Raw genomic sequence first — 19,640 nt, 5'->3', positions numbered from 1 at the left:
CGGCACTGTTTAGTCATCCCCAGACTGGCTAGTAGGACGCCAGACAGCTTGTAAAGATTGGAAAAATCAGCCAGCAACAGCAGACCACTCAGGTCTAGCTGATTTAAATAATAAATTTGATACATATAGTTAGGGGTGCGGTAATTATGCCGAAATAATATTCAGCATAATGCCAGAAATCATTATTCTAGCATTATGCTAGCGTTTTGAAAGAAGTATTACAGATTTCATGAATGAACGATTGATATGCTCTACTAGAACAGTAACCAGATCGCGATACTCTAATAGAACAGTCACCAGATCGAGATACTCTAATAGAACATTCACCTATATTTACTCTAATAAAGCAATCAATCTTATTTTTGCATACTACTCTATAGAATCAAATATCTTGTTTATGTGCAATAATTAACCATAGATTTTAAATAAACAGTCAATTCTTAGTCTACATTTCTGTTTCAATTTATTGGAATAATTTTGAGAATAATGCATAAGCTTTTTCCAGGATATTCTGAATAGAATAATGCAAAGAATTATGAGCATAATTACCTCAACCCTATACGTAGTTTATTCAAATAGTTTTGTGTTCTTGGTAAAAATTCAAATCTTGTGTCATGGGTGATAAGACTGGTTATCTCACAAATTTTGAATTAACCATAAATAATGTGACATAACACTTGTATATCAAAATTAATAGGGGATATTAGTTACAATTTTGAAATATCTGTATAGTACTTGATGATAAATTAGTATTGGATATGAATAATATGTAAAATTGTGGTATTGGTACAGCCCTAGAAGAGACATGTTTTATATTAAAATCAATAAATGATTATTAAATTATTTTGGTGGTAAAGTTCTAGATACTCTAATAGAACAGTTAATCTTACTTTAGCAATCAAAACCATTGGAGGTATTTTTATGGATTCAAACTCCTCTAAATGAATTAATTTATTGGAATCTATTTTGTTGTTGCCTGTTTTAAAAATTATTGTTTGAAGCATCCATAATAGATAATTGGTTGTTTGAAACCAAATTGCTGGCATGGTGGATATATAGTGTATTGTCTTTGAAAATATTGATAATAACCACCCATCCTCACTTCCTGGGGTGATTGGAAACATGGAGTCTTATTGTATTGGCATGACCATAATGGATGCCAGTTAAATGTATCACTGCTGGAAGGTTCTTAGTTTACTAATATGTTAAGCTGCTTTACTGTTAACTGTAGTTGTACCCATAGTAAAGTGTCAGTAACTGGAACATAATTGTTTTACTAAGTTTTAAACTCTCAGTAAAACATCAGTGAATGCAGGTTTACTGAAAAACTACCAAAATACCAAACAATTAACTGTTCCATATACTGGAGATATACCTGTACCACTCTAGTAAACAAAGAAATTTCAAGCAGTGTGTATACATGTAAAGTGACCGAATTTTGGAAAAACACCCTCATGGCTGCACCTGAACAATTAGAATTTTTAACACTATCATTGGGCTGTTAATAGCAGAAAACACTTTCAAATATTTCTAAAAATGTTTTTGTAATTCAAGGTATCTATGGTTAATTCTACCCTATAATGGGTAGGAATTTAGCTATATAATGCTTTGTTTCAAAACAAAATTTTAATGTATCAAATGTGCCCATAATTAAAGGTGATTTTCTAAAGTTTGGTCAGGTATACTGGTGGTGCAGGCTTTTTGCTAGGATAAATTTTAACAGATGAAAGCAATAATAAAGCTTGTAAGATTGGTTTTGACTGAAACCACATAACCTATCTAGATTAGTTTAAATCCATGATCATAGTGAACTCTTCAAATGCTGAAGAATTATAGTTGTAGAAGTTCACCATAGCTGTTATATATCAATGTTACAGTTTAGGGTAACTTTATCCCTACAGGTATCTTATTTGAATGTTTAAAATATTGGAATAACTAAAAGTAACGTAGATTCCAATCTCAAAATCTCAAGGAGGCATACCTTCATGACCCTTAATTTTATTCCCTAGCTCTAACAGTTTCTATAGCCTCAAAAATCCCCATGTTGTGTTATTGAGCCGTCATTTGTGTTGTACACATATACATACAGTAATATTATTGTGTGTGTGTGTGTGTGTGTGTGTGTGTGTGTGTGTGTGTGTGTGTGTGCGTGTGTGTGTGTGTTCGTGAACCCTTATTTTTGAAACATACATACGTACGAACATTGAAGTTTTGTTGTGTGCTATCTAACCATGTGTCTCATGTGATCCATTTGTCTCATGTGATCCGTTTGTCTCATGTGATCCATTTGTCTCATGTGATCCCTATTGTCTTGTGTTAATCCATAATCTAGTATGATAATAACTAAGAAAATTAATGCTGATCTGACTTAGAGAATGCTAAGTACATCTAATACAATAATAACTATATTTCTACAAGCTCAGTGTAGTATACAAGATAACATAGTTCAAGTAGCTACTAAAATCAATATGAAAAGTGTGTATGCATGATTATTAGTGTCATTGTTATTGATCACACTGTATACATCAGTCTTCTATCTGATCCATCACCTCCAAGAAAGAATCCCGGTAGTGGGTAAAATCATCACTTGTGTTTGAATGACTGTTATAAACAACAACATAATACACACTGGAAACTGACTACTATTGTTTATAGTACAATTGTAACATTTAGGTAAGCCATTATAGTAACATTATAAACAATAAACACATACTACCTCATGTGTGATGTATCACAGCATAATTCATACACAAATACTGACTGTATTTATTCCATCTATGTTTAGGTGTTGGAACTAATAGTCCAAAAATTCTACCTTGGCTCAAACAAAAACAGACCACAGCCCCCAATAGTGAATAACATTAGAGTCATTTATGGATTTGAGGTTCGTTTTGTCTTGTTATAGGGAGTTTTTTAAAATAGTTGTTCCAATACTGAATAAAGATGGGGTTAGAATAGGTAGTATTGGAACACTATTTTTGCTGTGTATGTAGTTATAATACAGTACTTGATAAAAAAATAATATGTACTAGTAATAGCATGGGTAGCAGTGAAATTTGGGATAAATACCACGAGTGTTGTATTGGAAATTTACCATTTCCAATACAAAAAGAGTGGTATTTATCCAAAATTTCACTGCTATACCCATGCTATTCCCAGTTAATACCATACTCGTTGCATATAAACCTCATATACGCATGCTGTGCATTAACATTGCTATGTACGCAATTTGTCACTATGTACTAAACATGCATAAACACTAATTGGCGCTACATTGTTAACATAAATTCTAGCCAATGAAATTGCAATTACAACTTTTTCACTGCTACCAGTGAAATACGGGATAAATTTCACTGTTACTATTGAGACTTTTGTATGGGCAGTGAAACAGGTATAGTATTAAATAGTAAACTACACAACACGCAGTACATTTTATTGTCCAACTATTACCAGCAAAAGCTAGTTATATGGGTATTATTGCCAAGTTTGGTAACAAAATTAATATGTAATTACTGTTGATGTAATCACTGAGTCACATATTGAGAATTAAATACTAACTTGACAACTGCAAAATAAATTCTTAACTTTTAAGCCAACTATATTAGAGAAACACAGCGGCATTTACATCACTTTACTGTAGATTTAATTGCATACTTTATAATAGCTGACATTGACAACTAGCTATTATAGTGTATACTTACATTTCACAGATAGTAGCATTCTTCCTCATATTATCATCAATGATTATTCCAATATCACCCATTGGTACCTCATTATTATCATTTGTGGTAGAAACTGGCTCAGTCTTAAAATGTGCAGCTATTTTTGTAGTAATAGTCTTGATGGTCTCTTTGTGTACTATCAGTTCCAGAGCAATGAAGGAGATCAGTGGTAGAATCATTGCAATGATAATAGTAGCTGTTGATAATTGTTGGCTAACATTGTCCGCAAGTGGTATCAGTGTAGCCAGGACCACTAATTGTAAAATCAACCCATCAAAGATGTTCAGGATCTTGTGTTGATAAGGTTTTAATACTATCACTACTAAAGCCAAAACACCACTAGAAAAGATCAGCAAAAACTGGGAGAGATTATTGTTGGATGGAATTGCAATGATTATCACAATAATAACAAGTCGACAAATCATGTAATAAGCTGCAAAACAACGATATTTGTCTTTGTAACATCCTTGAAACTGATCCAGTAATGGCTTCATTCTGGTAAAGCTGATCTTGTGGTTGAGAAATGGCTCTAGTAGCAGTAGAAGTGGTAGACCAATCACAATCACTAGTGTACATAACACTGCTACAATAAAATATGGTAGATGACGACCGTGACAGTACTCTATAATGTCAGGTGATAGGTAAGTGTAAACCTTATCCACATTATCAAATGTCAGTGATCTCAACAACAGTAATGAAGTTGTGGCCACAGATGTGTATGACAAGAGCAGAAGAAAACAAACAGTACGGATAATTCCTCTACTAATAAATGATGAAAATTTGTAAGATATTCTTGCTGATTGACAGATTATTACTATTATAACTGAGACAGCTAGTGGATGCGTATAATGAATGAATTGTTGGTCAATTCCACTCATATTTGTTACTAAGCAAAGTTGTCCTAGAAATTGAGGAGTGATTTTCACAAGACTGGACAAAGTGGTAACAGTTGTAAACAATCCATTTGATTGGTATAAATTTTGGCTCAGTAAAATATCCATCATACTGTAATAGTATGTAATAGCATACAAATAACCAATTCCAACATGATAGTATGTCATGATAAACACTAGTATAACTATGACTATCCAGTATACCATTGATAATGTGACTACCATTACTGTCTGTCCAGTTGTACATTTGTCAACACTTACACATTCTACAGAATCAAAGGAAAGAGTATAGCCTTCTTCACAACTACCACAAGCAGTACCAGATCTGTGTGAACTACACTGATTCATTCTCACTGGTGAGAGTTCATAAAATCCTTTAGTGGCTTCACAACAAGCAAAGTTGCAGTAATTGTTTGGACAAACTGTCACTGTTGATCTATCACTGACGACTCCAAACCAATAACCTCTCCTGATAAATGATGTACTATCAGAACAAATTATGATATCATCGTCATAGTAGCATACGCACCTTTGTGTTGTGTTATCATAATAGAAACCAGGGTGACATGGTGATAGTTCAGTTATTAGTTCTACTGATATCGTTTTTAAGTCAGGCTGACTTCCATCATGGGAAGTAAGAGTCACAGAAATATTTGATGTGGTCATAACTTTATTTCCTATCACACTTATTCCTCTTAGACTGTCACAGGAAATCTGTACATTATTTGATGATCCGAATATGTGGTGATCTTTATCATTACTGTTTACCGCAAATCTTGTAACATCAGCAGATTGATCATAATAGTCCCGTACACAGGCATCAATGATAATTTCTTGACCAAGCATTATGTTGTTTATATAATATTTCCCACAATTAGTGTTATTGTCTTCATCAATACACACAGCTGGGTTACCTAATACTAGTTTACTGCGAGGTGTTCTGATGGTGTGTTTTCCAAATTGTGAAAAGCATGTATCACCCACAATGCTGTTCTTTATGCACAAATCATCACAAGATGATGGTATATGAACAAATATATCTTCACCTACAAGAGCAGTATTGTTATAGAAATGAATGAGTGTAGTGTTCAGTATTACTTTATTTTGAAAAGCACCAGAAATTTCTCCATAGATAGCTCCACCATATCCAGTGGCAGTGTTATAACTGAACCCAATATCAGAGCCATCACTGAGTATTGCTGTAAAGTTATCGCTGAGATATATGGCTCCACCATGCCCTTTAGCTGTGTTGTTTACAAATATTGATATGGAGTGTGTAGAAATGCTCAGATTGGATTGCACAATAGACACAGCTCCACCGTCTCTAGCAATATTGTGATCAAAAGTTATTGAAGTGTTTCCATGTAATAGCATGTGTGAATTTGAACTAGAGGCTACAGCTCCTCCTGAAGAATATACAGCTTTGTTACTTTTAAACGACACTGTTGAATTTCCATGAAACGTTAAGTAACTACTTTTAGTACAACTTAAAGCTCCCCCTGTTAGTACAGCAGTGTTATATCTAAAATTTACTAGTGAGTATCCAGAAAATGACACATTGCTATTATCAGCATTTAAAGCACCACCAGAGGTTGCCGTATTGTTAATGAATGTTATTGTTACATTGTGATTAAATGACACATTGCTAGTTAAATCAGAGTGTATAGCTCCTCCATATCTGGCTTTGTTGTTATGGAATGACACTGTCGAGTTTCCAAGGAATATTGTGTAGCAGTTACCTCCAAAGTATGGGTCTATAGCTCCCCCTCCATAGACAGCTCCTCCTCTATCAGTGGCCACATTTCCATTAAACATAACTGTTGAACTGTCATCAAATGAAATACTGCTATCAACATAAGACATCATAGCTCCTCCATTCATAGCACTGTTGTTGTTAAATGTCAAAGTTGAGTTTCCATTAAAACTCATGTGACAGTTGTGAGTACAGTACAATGCTCCACCTCTATCCATACCAGTATTGTTAGTAAAAGTCACCATGGAATGGCCAGTAAATGATACATCACAATTACTAGCAAATAAAACACCACCTGCTGTTGCTGTGTTGTTAGTAAATGTCACCACGGCATGGCCAGTAAATGATACATCATAACTATTTACATGTAAAACACCACCATGTGTTGCTATGTTGTCAGTGCATGTTATTGTTACATTGTCAGTAAATGACATTTTGCTAGTACGACCAGAGAGTATGGCTCCTCCAAACCTGGCGCTGTTGTTATGGAATGACAGGGTAGAGTTTCCATGAAATGTTGTGTAACATTTACCTCCAGAGAATGAGTCTATAGCTCCACCTCCATACACAGCACTGTTGTCACTGAATGTTAACACTGAGTTACCACTAAATGACAGTCTAGAGTTATTATTTTGGTGTACAGCACCTCCTCTATCAGTGGCCTTGTTCTCTGTAAATGTTACTCTTGAATTTCCATCAAATGAAATATTTGAACTACCAAAATCGGAAATTGCTCCTCCAAAAATGGCAGTATTGTTACGGAATGAAACACTTGCATTATCATATATTAACACATAAGACGTATATCTAAGGTCTACAGCTCCTCCTCCATGATTTACTGCTTTGTTATGGTTGAACTCAACAACTGAGTTTCCATAAAATGCTATTCTGCTGTTCTGTACAGAATGTATAGCACCACCATGATGTGTGGCAATATTGTTACTGAAAGTTACTGTGCAGTGTTCATCAAATGATACATCACAATTATTAGCCTCTAAAGCACCACCAAGTGTTGCTCTGTTGTTAGTGAATGTTATCGTTACATTGTCAGTAAATGACATTTTACTAGTACGATCAGAGAGTATGGCTCCTCCATACCTGGCTATGTTGTTATGGAATGACAAGGTAGAGTTTCCATGAAACCTTGTGTAGCAGTTACCTCCAGACTTTGAGTCTATAGCTCCACCTCCATACACAGCACTGTTGTCACTGAATGTTAACAATGAGTTGCCATCAAAGGAGAATCTAGAATTGAAATTACAGTGCAAAGCTCCTCCTCTACCAGTGACCTTGTTTTCTGTAAATGATGCTCTTGAATTTCCATCAAATGCAATATTTGAATTACGAAACTCAGAAATAGCTCCTCCCCATCTGGCAGTATTGTTATGGAATGAAATACTTGTATTATCATATATTAACACATAAGAAGCAAAGTTCATAGCTCCTCCTCCAAACTCTACTGCTACGTTATGATTGAACTCAACAACTGAGTTTCTACAAAATAATAAACTGCTGTTCTGTACGGAACATATTGCTCCTCCACTTCTAGCTCTGTTATCGTCAAATGTTACTTGTGACTGATCTTCAAATGAGATGAGTGATCTTCCTTCAGTAAATACAGCACCACCATATCTAACTGCTGAGTTCCTTACAAACATTACTACAGTATTCATTCTGATGAACATCTTGGAATGAGTTTGATAGATGGCTCCACCTTTATTGCTAACTGAATTGCTGTAGAAGCTCACGTTACACTTGTCATCAAATTTGATAATAGAATTTCTGCTATAAATTCCTCCACCAGTAGTGGCTTTATTATCCTTGAATGATACACTGTTATTGAGAAGTAGACTGGTGTGTGAAATATAAATGGGTACTCCTTTGTTTTGGATAAATGTAGAATTTTGTAATAAAGAAATATGGCCATTAACTTTATTATTTGAATTATCAATGTAAACAACACTTTCAGCTGGTCCATTAAAAGTGAAATTACAATTGTTAATTACCAACTGTACCTGAGTATGCTGTTCAGAACTAGTTGTATAGTAAATAGCTGTTCCATGACCTTTGTGGTATTTGTTATGTGTAAACTGACAATTGTTAATGTACACATTTCCTAACATGTTTGACAGTACAACAGCATGTTGTCTTGAGTGATGAAAAGAGGAATCTTTAATAAATATATTAGATGATTTGCAAAACTTCACTCCAGGGTACGCTGGTAGTTTAATAGATCCACACCTCTCCCAATTGACACCTTGAATAGTGATATTATTACAGGATACAAACTTCACAGATCCAATATCATTACAGTTCACAGTGGGATTTCCTTGTCCAATTATTGTAATATTTTTGAGACCTTCAAGTGTCACAATTGAAGACAACACAACATCAGTTGATATATTGATAATGGTGTTACTAGTAGTGACATTATTCAGTACATCAACAATTGAATAGGAAGTATAGTTTCCAATATTACAACATGGAATTTCATCCTTATCACTGCTTAAACCACTAACATCATCTTCAGCATCATTACTAGGATGGACATCAATCTCAAGCATAACTCTTCTGAGTCCATCAACATTCCAAAGGATTATTAGTAGTAGTAGCACTATCAGTCTTGTAAACATCATACTACAGATACTATTAAAAAGCAGAGAAACACACAAACTACTGCTGGTTTGTGATCCACACACTATTTGTAGGCACAGAAACATGATGTAATGATGACCATATATGGCTTCAGTGGTTTATAAACACTGAAACATGATGCAATGGTAACCATTTATAACTTCACTATATAAAACAACCATATTAGTGAATAAGGAAGTCACTTTACAATCAGTTCATGTTCCTTAGCCATTGATATCTTTGCTATACAGAATATTAAATGCCCCTCAATTGTGCTGTAATGCAGTGATTTTATTTTTGTAATATATCTTTGTGATGCTTAGTAAGCTGTATACTAATCATTGTGCAGCCTGTGTAATAAAAACTGACCTTTGGAGCACAACTGCACATTCAGAACTTTTGCTGTAAGATAAAATAATAAAAGTATTTTACAGATTAATAAACAGCAATTCACTATCCTTGCCAGAAAAATAAGTAAAATTTTCACTAGTGGTGGATCTATTCATGGTCTTTCAGAGAGCATCACGAGTATAAGAAGCATTACTTGTTTATTAAAAGTTTTATGGGTGTTGCTGTATAATTTGGATTAACATAGTACTTAATGTGTGTTAAGGGTGTTGGGATGGGCATCAGCATAATTTATGTTCAAATAAAAAGATTATAATATGATTCAAAACGTTACACTGGTTTCACCATTGAATGATTTCCCAACCCAGGTAATGATTTGATCACTGGAGTGCTGTAGAGGCAACCTGTATAGACAAATGCCTACATACTTTTATTTTCACAGTATTCACATATCTTTTTCAATTTTACTTCCTACAATTTTAAGTATCTTATTGTTCACAGTATTCAAGGATCTTTTTCAATTTCAATATCCTACACTTTTAAGTTTCTTATTGTTCACAATATTCAAGGATCATTTTCAATTTTACTTCCTACACTTTTAAGTTTCTAGGAATTTTTACAATGGCTGTACCAGTACATGAATTTACACTTGTACATCATCTGTTGTAAAAATTAATATCAGTTAAAGGTAGTCACAGCAACTACACGATGGTCTGTCAGTACTGTCTTGCCACAATTGCTGTAAAGAACAATTGTGTAAACTGATTTTAAACCACACATCAAGTACAGAATTATGTAGTTTTGAGAGGAACAGTTTAAAGATTTCAAGACAAGTATAGGTGGCCTGTCACTATGAATTAGTCTGACTCTTGGATTCTCACTTCTGATAATTTAACTAAAGACATGTAAAATCACTAGTGCATAGGGGAGGATGGTGTAGGGGAAGTCGAGCTCGAACTCATAATAAGTTAACAGACTAAAATTAGTGACATCTTCACTCATGCCACATGATGGTATATTACTCTGTGTACTATTTAGATAATATTAAGTTTGATATTCAACTATTGTACAGTAGCTATAAATGCAAGTTGTTCTTTAGGCCAGCAAGTTCTGTAAGAAATGGAAGAACACTTTTCTGAACTGGTTCATACATTTACTGGAACATTTCAGCTCATTAAAATATTACTCTTGTTAACTGGTGAGTTTACAGCTTCTTACCTTATACATGTCATTTGTGTATACCCAGTATTAATAGAGATAGAGGACATCAAATTCTGGCATTGTTATACCTTATAATGGATTTAACACTTTAGTCTTGTTGATAAAAGTCAGTTTTGATGAACAAAAAAGTGTTGGAACGCTAGCCAGCTAACAAAACAAGCTATTATAGCCTATTGCTTCCAACTATACAAACATGAAATCACTACATAAGTATCTACATACTATACAGCAAAACATGACTAAATATATAACAGCAGTAATATTTTTGAACATTTGTAATGATTCCTTACTTCTCAAAGCATTAACTGTACAAGTAACCAACAGATATCCAAGATAGCGAAGTTGATGGTTGTATAATGCAAGCTCATGATCAACTGTATAAGGCAATCTCCAACCAATCACAGTATTTAATACTTCAGCACATGCACAAGACACAGTATCATGTGATCCGGTCTGTAAAAAGGGGTCTTATAGTCTTTTCATGTACTTGGCAATCTGTAACTTGACTTGTGAATGTGGAATCACCCCGAAATTTGGTCCCTTTATAACCCTAACATAGCACCATGGCTTTGTGTAATACGAAGGTGATAGGTTGAAAACATGATCATGAGGAGTTATGATTAGTCTAACATGACAATTTGGAAAGGCTTTTTCGCACCTGCATATATGAGCCATACAAAGCAAATCGCACACTAAAGTTTTACAGACCATGTCAATTTTGAGTTTTTATGTCAAGGATGAGAATAACAGACAAGTGTGGCCAAATATATTCATTTGATTCTTTCACAGTAATAATAATTATTAAACCAAAAATAATGGCTTTAAAAATATCATGTTGCTTATTACAATTACTGATTATATTGCGGCTACATACCAACATAGGGAACATCCACTACAGTTGATATCAAGTATTACATTAATTAGGAAGCCATCTCAAGTAAAACCCTATTGTAGTAAGTATGTATTAAACTCTATAGGCTGTATTCATTATCACTTGGCAGGTCTGGATAAAGAAATATGAACAAGGAAAAGAAGCAAAGCCTGTTTGATGTGTTTTTACATGGTTTGTATATATTTGCACAAACAAGCATTCTGTTTTAGCTATAATTCTGAGCAAAATAAACATTTTAGTGACTTCACTGCCACTATAAGCCTTTCCTTAAACATGTGTTAACAAAATGAAAGAGGAATTGGTAGGGAGGGGATGAATTAGGACAATTTATGGGTGTACACTTTTACAGGAATCCTGTTTCTATGAACTTTTACAATGGCTTTAAAATGATGTCAACTACATGATGGTTTGACTGATTAGATCAGGATAATGTTTCATTGTCAGACCGTAATTGTTTTGAACACAATTGGACACAAGAAATTTTTACCACCACAGAATGAATTATAACTAAATATTATAATAATGCTTGAAAACAGTAGCAGTATCATATTAGTGTATATATACATGGTGTTTATCACAAGTTAGAGTCACTATGAAATAGATCGATGTGTAATCAAACAGTACAGTACTACTGTTAAGTAGGGATCCGCCAAAAACGACGTGCGCCACCTAAAATTCCACCTTTAAAATTTATCCTAGAGACATCTTATGCCATAAAAATCACCTTTACGGAATAATATTAGTCCATCTAACATGAAATACAGCATTAAATACAAGAAACACTTACTGGTGACCAGATACAGAAATTTTTCCAAAACTTGAACTGAATTTCGTCTCACTCACTCACTGCAATTGATGAAGAGATTTGTTACTTCCTCTGAACACACTGACTCAGCCACTCAGTGCCGGACAGTGAGATCACTGAGTAATTGGATAGTACTCTAGTGGAAATTATATTACTTCATCCTGTTAGTCAAGACTAAGCTCCAGACAGCTGAAAGGGCCTGTTCGTTCGAACAGCTTCCGGCCTGAGTGTATAGAATGCGGACCATCATACTGAGACAAGTCATAGATCTGAGCACCACTGCTACTACTACAATCAAAAGTAAGCTATGCACGTTACTATGGGCCTAAGTACTTCCACAGTATGTACTTTAATAAGCTGTACAGGAAACTGATAGCTAGCTCACAAGTTACACTGTAACTAGCTGTACTACAACAAAAAACTAAACAAACTAGTATTTTAAAAATCGTTAATTTAGAAATGAAGTACAGTAGGTATAGTATCTATGCAATAAAAATCAGTGAAACAAGAGATGAACGATGGTATTACAGCATAGCTCGATTGGAAAGTTCCTACTTTGGTATACATTAGCTATAATTTTGCTCAATGCTATGCCAAAGTAGGGACTTTCTCCCACCAAGACTACTTTTTATTGCATAGACCCCTACTTCATTTCGAAGTATTATTTTACATTTTCAAAGAAAATTCGCCTAGCAATACGCTTTGTGAAGTTGAACAATTGTATTGCCCAATAAAACAGAGTACGTAGCTAGTATCTTACTGTATGTCAGTCCATGATAAAAACCAAACACGTTTGTGGTGTTAATTTATGGTACTATATAGGCACCAGCCTATTATGCTTTTAATTTTACCTATTATGCTATGCTGCAGTGCTCAAAATGTTTACCTATTATGCTCACAATTATGCTCAATTTTTGCTACAGTTCCCATGTTTTGTTACTTTCTAATGAGTAATGATAAACTTTTGCTTATGAACAACTGGCTAAATGTAAAAGTTAACGCTTATTGTGCATTAAGAATTTGGCTGCATTGTAAACTACAATAATAATAGTCATATCATATAGGCTGGTGCCTAGTACTACTATAAAATAATTTGAAAGGTTTCTGAAACTGCTGAAGCAGTTTCCCTTAGAATTTCCAGATTGAAACTCACTATGTGACCACTAAACCAGTTGTCACAAAATTCACTGATTGTAACTTGTTTGAAGAATACGAAACAGTGGCAGTTCCAGGGGATTCCCAAAGGCTACCATGTTGCAGACCCAGGAAGAGCCAGTGATGGTACCTGTTACCTGGACATCCTCAGTATCTACCATTATTGAGAAACAATGTTTTAAGATTCAGGGTGTTGTAGTATGTGTAACAAATTTAATAAGATCTACTGGTAAGAGTTCCAATCATTAATTGTTCTTAAAAAATAACTATTTTGGTGTGCTGTGGTAGATACATGTGGTAAGATGTAGTGCAGTGGATGGTACTGTCTCGTAGATTGTGATGTTGGTAGGTAGTATGGAGGAATTGTAAGTGATATCTGTTGGTAAAAACTTTGTGTAATGTTTGTAGTCAAGATAATTTGCAGCGAGTCTGGAGAGTTGGCCATGATAGCTGATTTAACATTGAGGTGACAGAACTAAGTCTACCATAATCATTCATTACCCAGCGTGCTGCTCTTCGTTGTATTTATTCTAGCTCTACAAAATCTCCAGCTTGGTGAGGGTCCCAGACGTCAGATGCATATTCTAGTTGTGGCCTGACCATTGTTAGATAAGCAGATTCTTTAACTTGTTTTGAGCATTTGTTTAAATTGTGTTTCAGAAAATTAAGTGTTTTAGATGCTTTGGTAACAATACTAGAAATGTGTGGTGACCAAGATAGTGATGTATTAAAGATTACTCCCAAGTAAGCATGTTGATCAAATAGATTTAAGATGCAATTATTGAGGGTATAGCTATAGACGTGATTGAATGGTGTCAAGGACACATTTACTAACATTGAATGTAAGTTGCCAGGTGCTGGCCCATTCTGATAACCTATTCAGGTCTTCTTGAAGCATGTTGGCGTCTTCTGCACTGTTAATAACTCTGTAAGGTAGACAATCATCAGCAAACAAGTGGAGTGGTGAGTTGATATCTTTAGTAATGTCATTAATGTACCAACAGAAACATTAATGGTCCGAGCACTGACTCCAGAAAGCACTGGTACTGGACTCGAGGATTCACTATCTAAGTTAACACAACACACTACATGGGAGCAGTGAGTAAGCCAAGTACGTCCAAGTTTGGATCTATTTGTAACTATTACTATTAATTCCTATTATACCGTCCTATTATTACTATTAGCTAATTATACCGTCCTGGAAATTGAAAGGCGTTTCTTTCTCTACCTTATACGGGTGTCCAAAAATGCACGTAAATGCCGTTTTATGCACCCATATAAGGTAGAGAAAGAAACGCCTTTCAATTTCCAGGGCGGTATTTGTGATTGGGCACCAAGACTAACATAAGCGGGTGGTCAGGAGATTTCTAGTAACTTCATTTTTCTACTTTGCGTGCATCTCCTTCATTTAGGAGCAAAATGCAGCATGCCAACGGAAATATCCTGAATATAAACTTTATAAGTACACTTCTACTCTTGAAAGATATTTATTTACCTGCTTCTGTGGTGCAATTATTGTAAAAGCATTAACTTTACTGGTGGGCATAGTTAAATTAAAAATAAAATGCGTCCGAATTTATCGCTAAAAATTGTAAGGCTGCTATTCCAATATAACTAACTAGCTAGTGCCCCCCTCCCTTACGCGGACATGTAGTTGAACAGCCTTACCCATCCCAGTCCTTTTGACATTGAACCACTACACACTGGAATGATCACTCTTGTCAGGGATACCAAGAAACGAGTGTTTAACACGGAGAAATCCCCTCGAGATTCTTTATAAAGAACGGCTTCTTTCAGTTCAGCCCCGGCACCTTTCGTGCTTATTAATCACCCTCCTAGCCTTCTAAAGCACTGCCAAAGATGCAGTTCTCTTCCACAGCAACCCTGACTTCTTTCCACTGCCAGAAGAATACTGTAAACACACTACACTGAGCGAACTATTATACGGTTCACCAGTGCTTGGTTCACCAGTATTGGCAGTGCTTTAGAAGGCTGGTTTGCTGACGATGCTACTGCTGCTGGCTCTTTGACTGGGTTGCGCAAGTGGTGGTCTGCCCTTGTGTCTTTGGGTCCTACATTTGGCTACAATGTAAAACCATCTAAATCATGGCTGATTGTGAAAGCAGAACATCTAGATTTAGCTAAGAATCTTTTTGATGGATGTGGTGTGGGTATCACAGTGGAGGGTAAGCGTCACCTTGGCGCTGCTATAGGATCTCCTACCTTTGTCCAGCATTATGTGAATGAGAAGGTTGAGTATTGGGTATCTTGTGTGCGGAAGTTAAGTGTGATTGCAAAGGTTCAGCCTCATGCTGCTTATTGTGCTTTCACGCATGGTCTTATTAGTAAGTGGACATATTTTTTACGAACGCTGCCCAGAATTTCTGACTATCTTCAACCTCTTGAAACAACTATTTTTACAGAATTTATTCCTGCTGTTACTGGAAAATTTGTCAGTGATTTAGAGCGAGAATTGTTTTCTCTTCCAGCACGAATGGGAGGCCTGGGTCTGGGAAACCCTTCTGTTAATGCTAACTTTGAATTTGATTCTTCCATTCAAGTTACATCATCTTTAACCAAGGAGATCATTGAACAACAGACTTGCTTTAGGATGTCAGTGGTTAGTGCCCAGCGTCAAGCTAAGGCTGATGTTATAGCTTTGAGACATCGGCAGCTGGTTTGTAAGCAATCGGAACTCACACCACAGTTGCCAGTTAGTTTACGTCGTATTGTTTCTTTATCTAGTGAGAAAGGTACCTCATCATGGTTATCAGTGCTTCCTATTGAAGAACATGGTTTTGCACTCCATAAAGGTGCATTTAGGGATGCACTGTGTCTACGATATGGTTGGTTGCCTAATGGTCTACCTGCTAAGTGTGTCTGTGGTCATGGCTTTACTGTTGATCATGCAATGAATTGTGCTACAGGTGGTTTCCCTACTCTACGTCACAATGAACTTAGGGACTTCACTGCTGCTGCTTTGTCTGAAGTATGTCATAATGTGGCCATTGAACCAGTGCTGCAACCCCTGTCTGGTGAGTCCTTTCGCTATGCCACAGCTAATGTGGAGGATGAGGCACGTTTAGATGTAAGTGCACATGGTTTTTAGGGAAGTCGTCATCAGAAGGCTTTCTTTGATGTTAGAATTTTCAATCCAACTGCTCCCAGTTATCGAAACACAGCGGTTTCTTCCTTGTACAGAAGGTTTGAAAGAGATAAACAAAGGATGTATGAACAGAGAATAAGAGATGTTGAAATGGGCTCATTCACTCCATTGGTTTTCTCCACGTTTGGAGGGATGGGTAGTGCAGCTACAGTTGCTTATAAGCGTCTAGCTTCTATGCTATCTACTCAATGGGGCCAATCTTACAGCAGTGTTGTGTCATGGATTAGATGTTCCACCAGCTTCTCTTTGCTCAGGTCAGCAGTGACCTGCTTGCATGGAGCAAGGTCACACCGTGGCAGCCCTGTGACCACTGGAGCACTTGACCTTGCTATTTCGGAAGGCCAAGTGTTGCTATCTCATTGATTTTTTTTGAGTTTACAGTCTTTTTGTCCAGCACTTTTACCATCTGGTGCTGGGGGTGGTGGCAAAGGGTGCAGGCACCCCGGGGAAAAAAAATTCACCAGTATGGCGGACGCGTAGGCGATATTTTAAGTTACGTAATGTAGATCACGTGTTGAAAATGCTCTATACTAAAGATAACGAAACCATTTTTTGGCCATTAATAGCTAATGAATACAGGTATATTGTATACAAATTTGAAATAAATTGGACATTGTTTACTGGTAGTAAAAATCAAAGTCCGAAAACTGATAGTTTTGTCCGAACGTAGAATTTCAGGGTATCACTCTTTTCACCCTATTTCATAACCCTACAGAACTTAGAAAAATAACGGTGAACCAAAAAGGCGGAAAAAAAAGTGCAGTATTGAAGAGGGATCGAACCCAAGATCCCAGTGTGATGGTCCACTGTGCTACCGATTATGCTACCGCTGCTAGCTCCCTTGATTCCCATCTTTTGTATCTTATAAATGTGACTAACGAAATAAGCTGTATATAGTAAGAAGAACCTAACCCTAAAGGTGAAGAAGAAACCAAAGCTGAACTCTAACCCTAACCCTAACGCTAACACTACTAGACGTTTCCCCTAAAGTCTACTACTCGTGGCAACTACTGGACGCTTCCCCTAAAGTTGACTACTCGCGGCAACTACTGGACGCATCCCCTAAAGTCGACTACTCGCGGCAACTACTAGATGCGTGCCCAAAAGTCGAAGAGAGAGAGCAACAACTACAGTAGGAAGTCTGGATGCTTTTGAGCTTAATATTACGTAAGGGTTATGAAAGGTGGTGAAAAGAGTAAAACCCTAGAATTTCAAGGCCGGAGGAGATGGTCCAGGCGAATTTTTTTTTGGACGCACTTCTGACTTAGAAAATTTTCCTTTCCAAAATATGCGCATGCGTATTAACCTTGTGGTAAATATTGGCGCATATTGGCTCGCCACCTGCCGCCAGGCGTTGAACCCCTGTGTTTTTTCCTCGCTGGATCTATGTTAGGACGGATTATCCTTCATGGATAACAATGTAAGTTGAAACATTAGTCTTGGTTAGTACAATTTTATTAGTCCGTGCCTTCTCATTGCTCGCTCATTGGTGGGAAACCACTTGTAGAGTTTCATGAACGTATGTGAAATTGTTTTATGAGTGCCTATACACTTCTATTGATTGCGCTGTATTTGAATTCAAAAACACTTGGAAGTGATCACGCCACACGTCACTGAAGTTACGTGTCTTTGTAGAATGATGATGCAATTGTGCTGAGTCTGAGTGATGAAGATTCTGAGTTATGTGATGGGTCAAGCCTTACTGAAGAAGACATGTCTTGCTTGACTACAGGGGGTTGGTTAAGTGATAAAGTAAGAAAGTACTCGGCATTCAGAATGCCGTAACTATTGGTGTGCACGGTTGTGCTACATAGGTCATCACAAGATATTTGCAGCTGATTAAGGTGTATGCTAATGTGTCACTGGTAAGTGATAGCTACTAAACTAATGTTATCACGCTTAGCATACACTACAGCAATACTATATAGGAACCATGAAGGTTTGTACTTTTCCACAAAAACACTCAGTAACCATAAACCAGCCTTCATGGTACATTGGCAGTAGCATATAAGTGGCCAATTTTCAACTAAGTTTGGTCCTTCTATATAATCATAACTTTAGTTTGTACATCCTATCAACTTCCCTTTTTCACCATTCTTTTCATCTTTCCTTGAGCTATCTCATAAACTTCACATGAGCCATTCCACTGACAAGCTCTGCGTGTTAGACCAAGACTGTGTAAATTTGCTATTTATTGCTAAGCCATACATTTACAATTGCACAATTATTGACTCCCAGCTACTACTGGCTATAACAAAACTCTGCTATATTCTGCTTAGTATGATATTAATTATTATGATGTTATTCAGTGGCTACTAGTGCATTATCCCACCAAGTTTCACATCCTTTCCATACTTTTCAAACGAGATATTGACAAAACCATTTAATAATGGATCTAAAACCAGCTGTGTCAAACCAAGAACAATGAGAAGTAGTTTCTATTACACTTTTTGCAAGTGCAACTACTATTATTCAGTCCATGTGATCACGTAAATTTTCTATTGGGAATTTTGTTGCTTTTTTGATTGCAAATACAACAAATAGTGTCTCTTTCCTTGTTTTCAGTTGATAGTGTTGAGAGTGAGCAGCTGTTGTTTGTTCTGATCGGTTGTCAAGAGTCCCTTCCTGCGGCGTCTTCATCCTGGTTTCAATCAGGCACGTATAAATGGGTGCATATAAAAAAATTCAGCAGCAACCAGAGCTCTACATGTCACTATCACAGATTACGGAAATATTCGTGGATGCATGGTCGAGTTGATAATAGGTGCTGGCCGATAATTATGCTATTGGTAATATATTTATATTTAATGAAGTGCCTTTTTGTGTCCCAAAATGCTTAAATTTGGCCATGTCATCATAATTATTAGTTTCTTATCCCCACCCTCACTTTCATTTTCTTACTACATCAATTGTACCACTGGTAAAGTAAAATAGAAATCTGTCCTCCCACATATTGCTATTTTCAGTGTTGCAGGATAAGAAACTAATAATTAAGTTTATGTTGTTACAAAGTTTTTAAGTAGATTTTTTGTACTGTCTATAAACCTCTTC

At 36.1% G+C, this 19,640-nt stretch overlaps 1 protein-coding gene across 2 annotated transcripts; it reads right to left on the bottom strand.

Moving 5' to 3' along the window:
- Positions 1 to 2,337: 2,337 nt before the first annotated feature.
- LOC136247548 (outer membrane protein A-like) lies at positions 2,338 to 10,755 on the bottom strand. 2 transcript variants are annotated; one of them, XM_066039304.1, is made up of 3 exons: positions 5,145 to 10,755; positions 3,702 to 5,099; positions 2,338 to 2,601 (listed from the first exon to the last, which is right to left on the bottom strand). In XM_066039304.1, the coding sequence occupies exons 1-3, from the start codon at positions 9,086 to 9,088 to the stop codon at positions 2,526 to 2,528; spliced, it is 5,418 nt and encodes a 1,805-aa protein (XP_065895376.1). In that variant the 5' UTR covers positions 9,089 to 10,755; the 3' UTR covers positions 2,338 to 2,525. The 2 variants fall into 2 exon arrangements, with proteins under 2 accessions (XP_065895376.1, XP_065895375.1); XM_066039303.1 differs by having other exon boundaries at positions 3,702 to 10,754.
- Positions 10,756 to 19,640: the final 8,885 nt, after the last annotated feature.

Source organism: Dysidea avara, chromosome 2, assembly GCF_963678975.1.
Source record: "Dysidea avara chromosome 2, odDysAvar1.4, whole genome shotgun sequence".
Lineage (NCBI taxonomy): Eukaryota > Metazoa > Porifera > Demospongiae > Dictyoceratida > Dysideidae > Dysidea > Dysidea avara.
This window is presented reverse-complemented; position numbering and strand designations above follow the sequence as displayed.

Excerpts from the sequence above, each read along its gene's own strand:
- LOC136247548 (XM_066039303.1), bottom strand. The coding sequence starts at position 9,088 with ATGTTTCTGTGCCTACAAATAGTGTGTGGATCACAAACCAGCAGTAGT. Across the intron at positions 2,602-3,701 it reads AATGCTACTATCTGTGAAAT|TCATTCAAACACAAGTGATG; the intron begins GTAAGTATACAC and ends TGTTTATAACAG.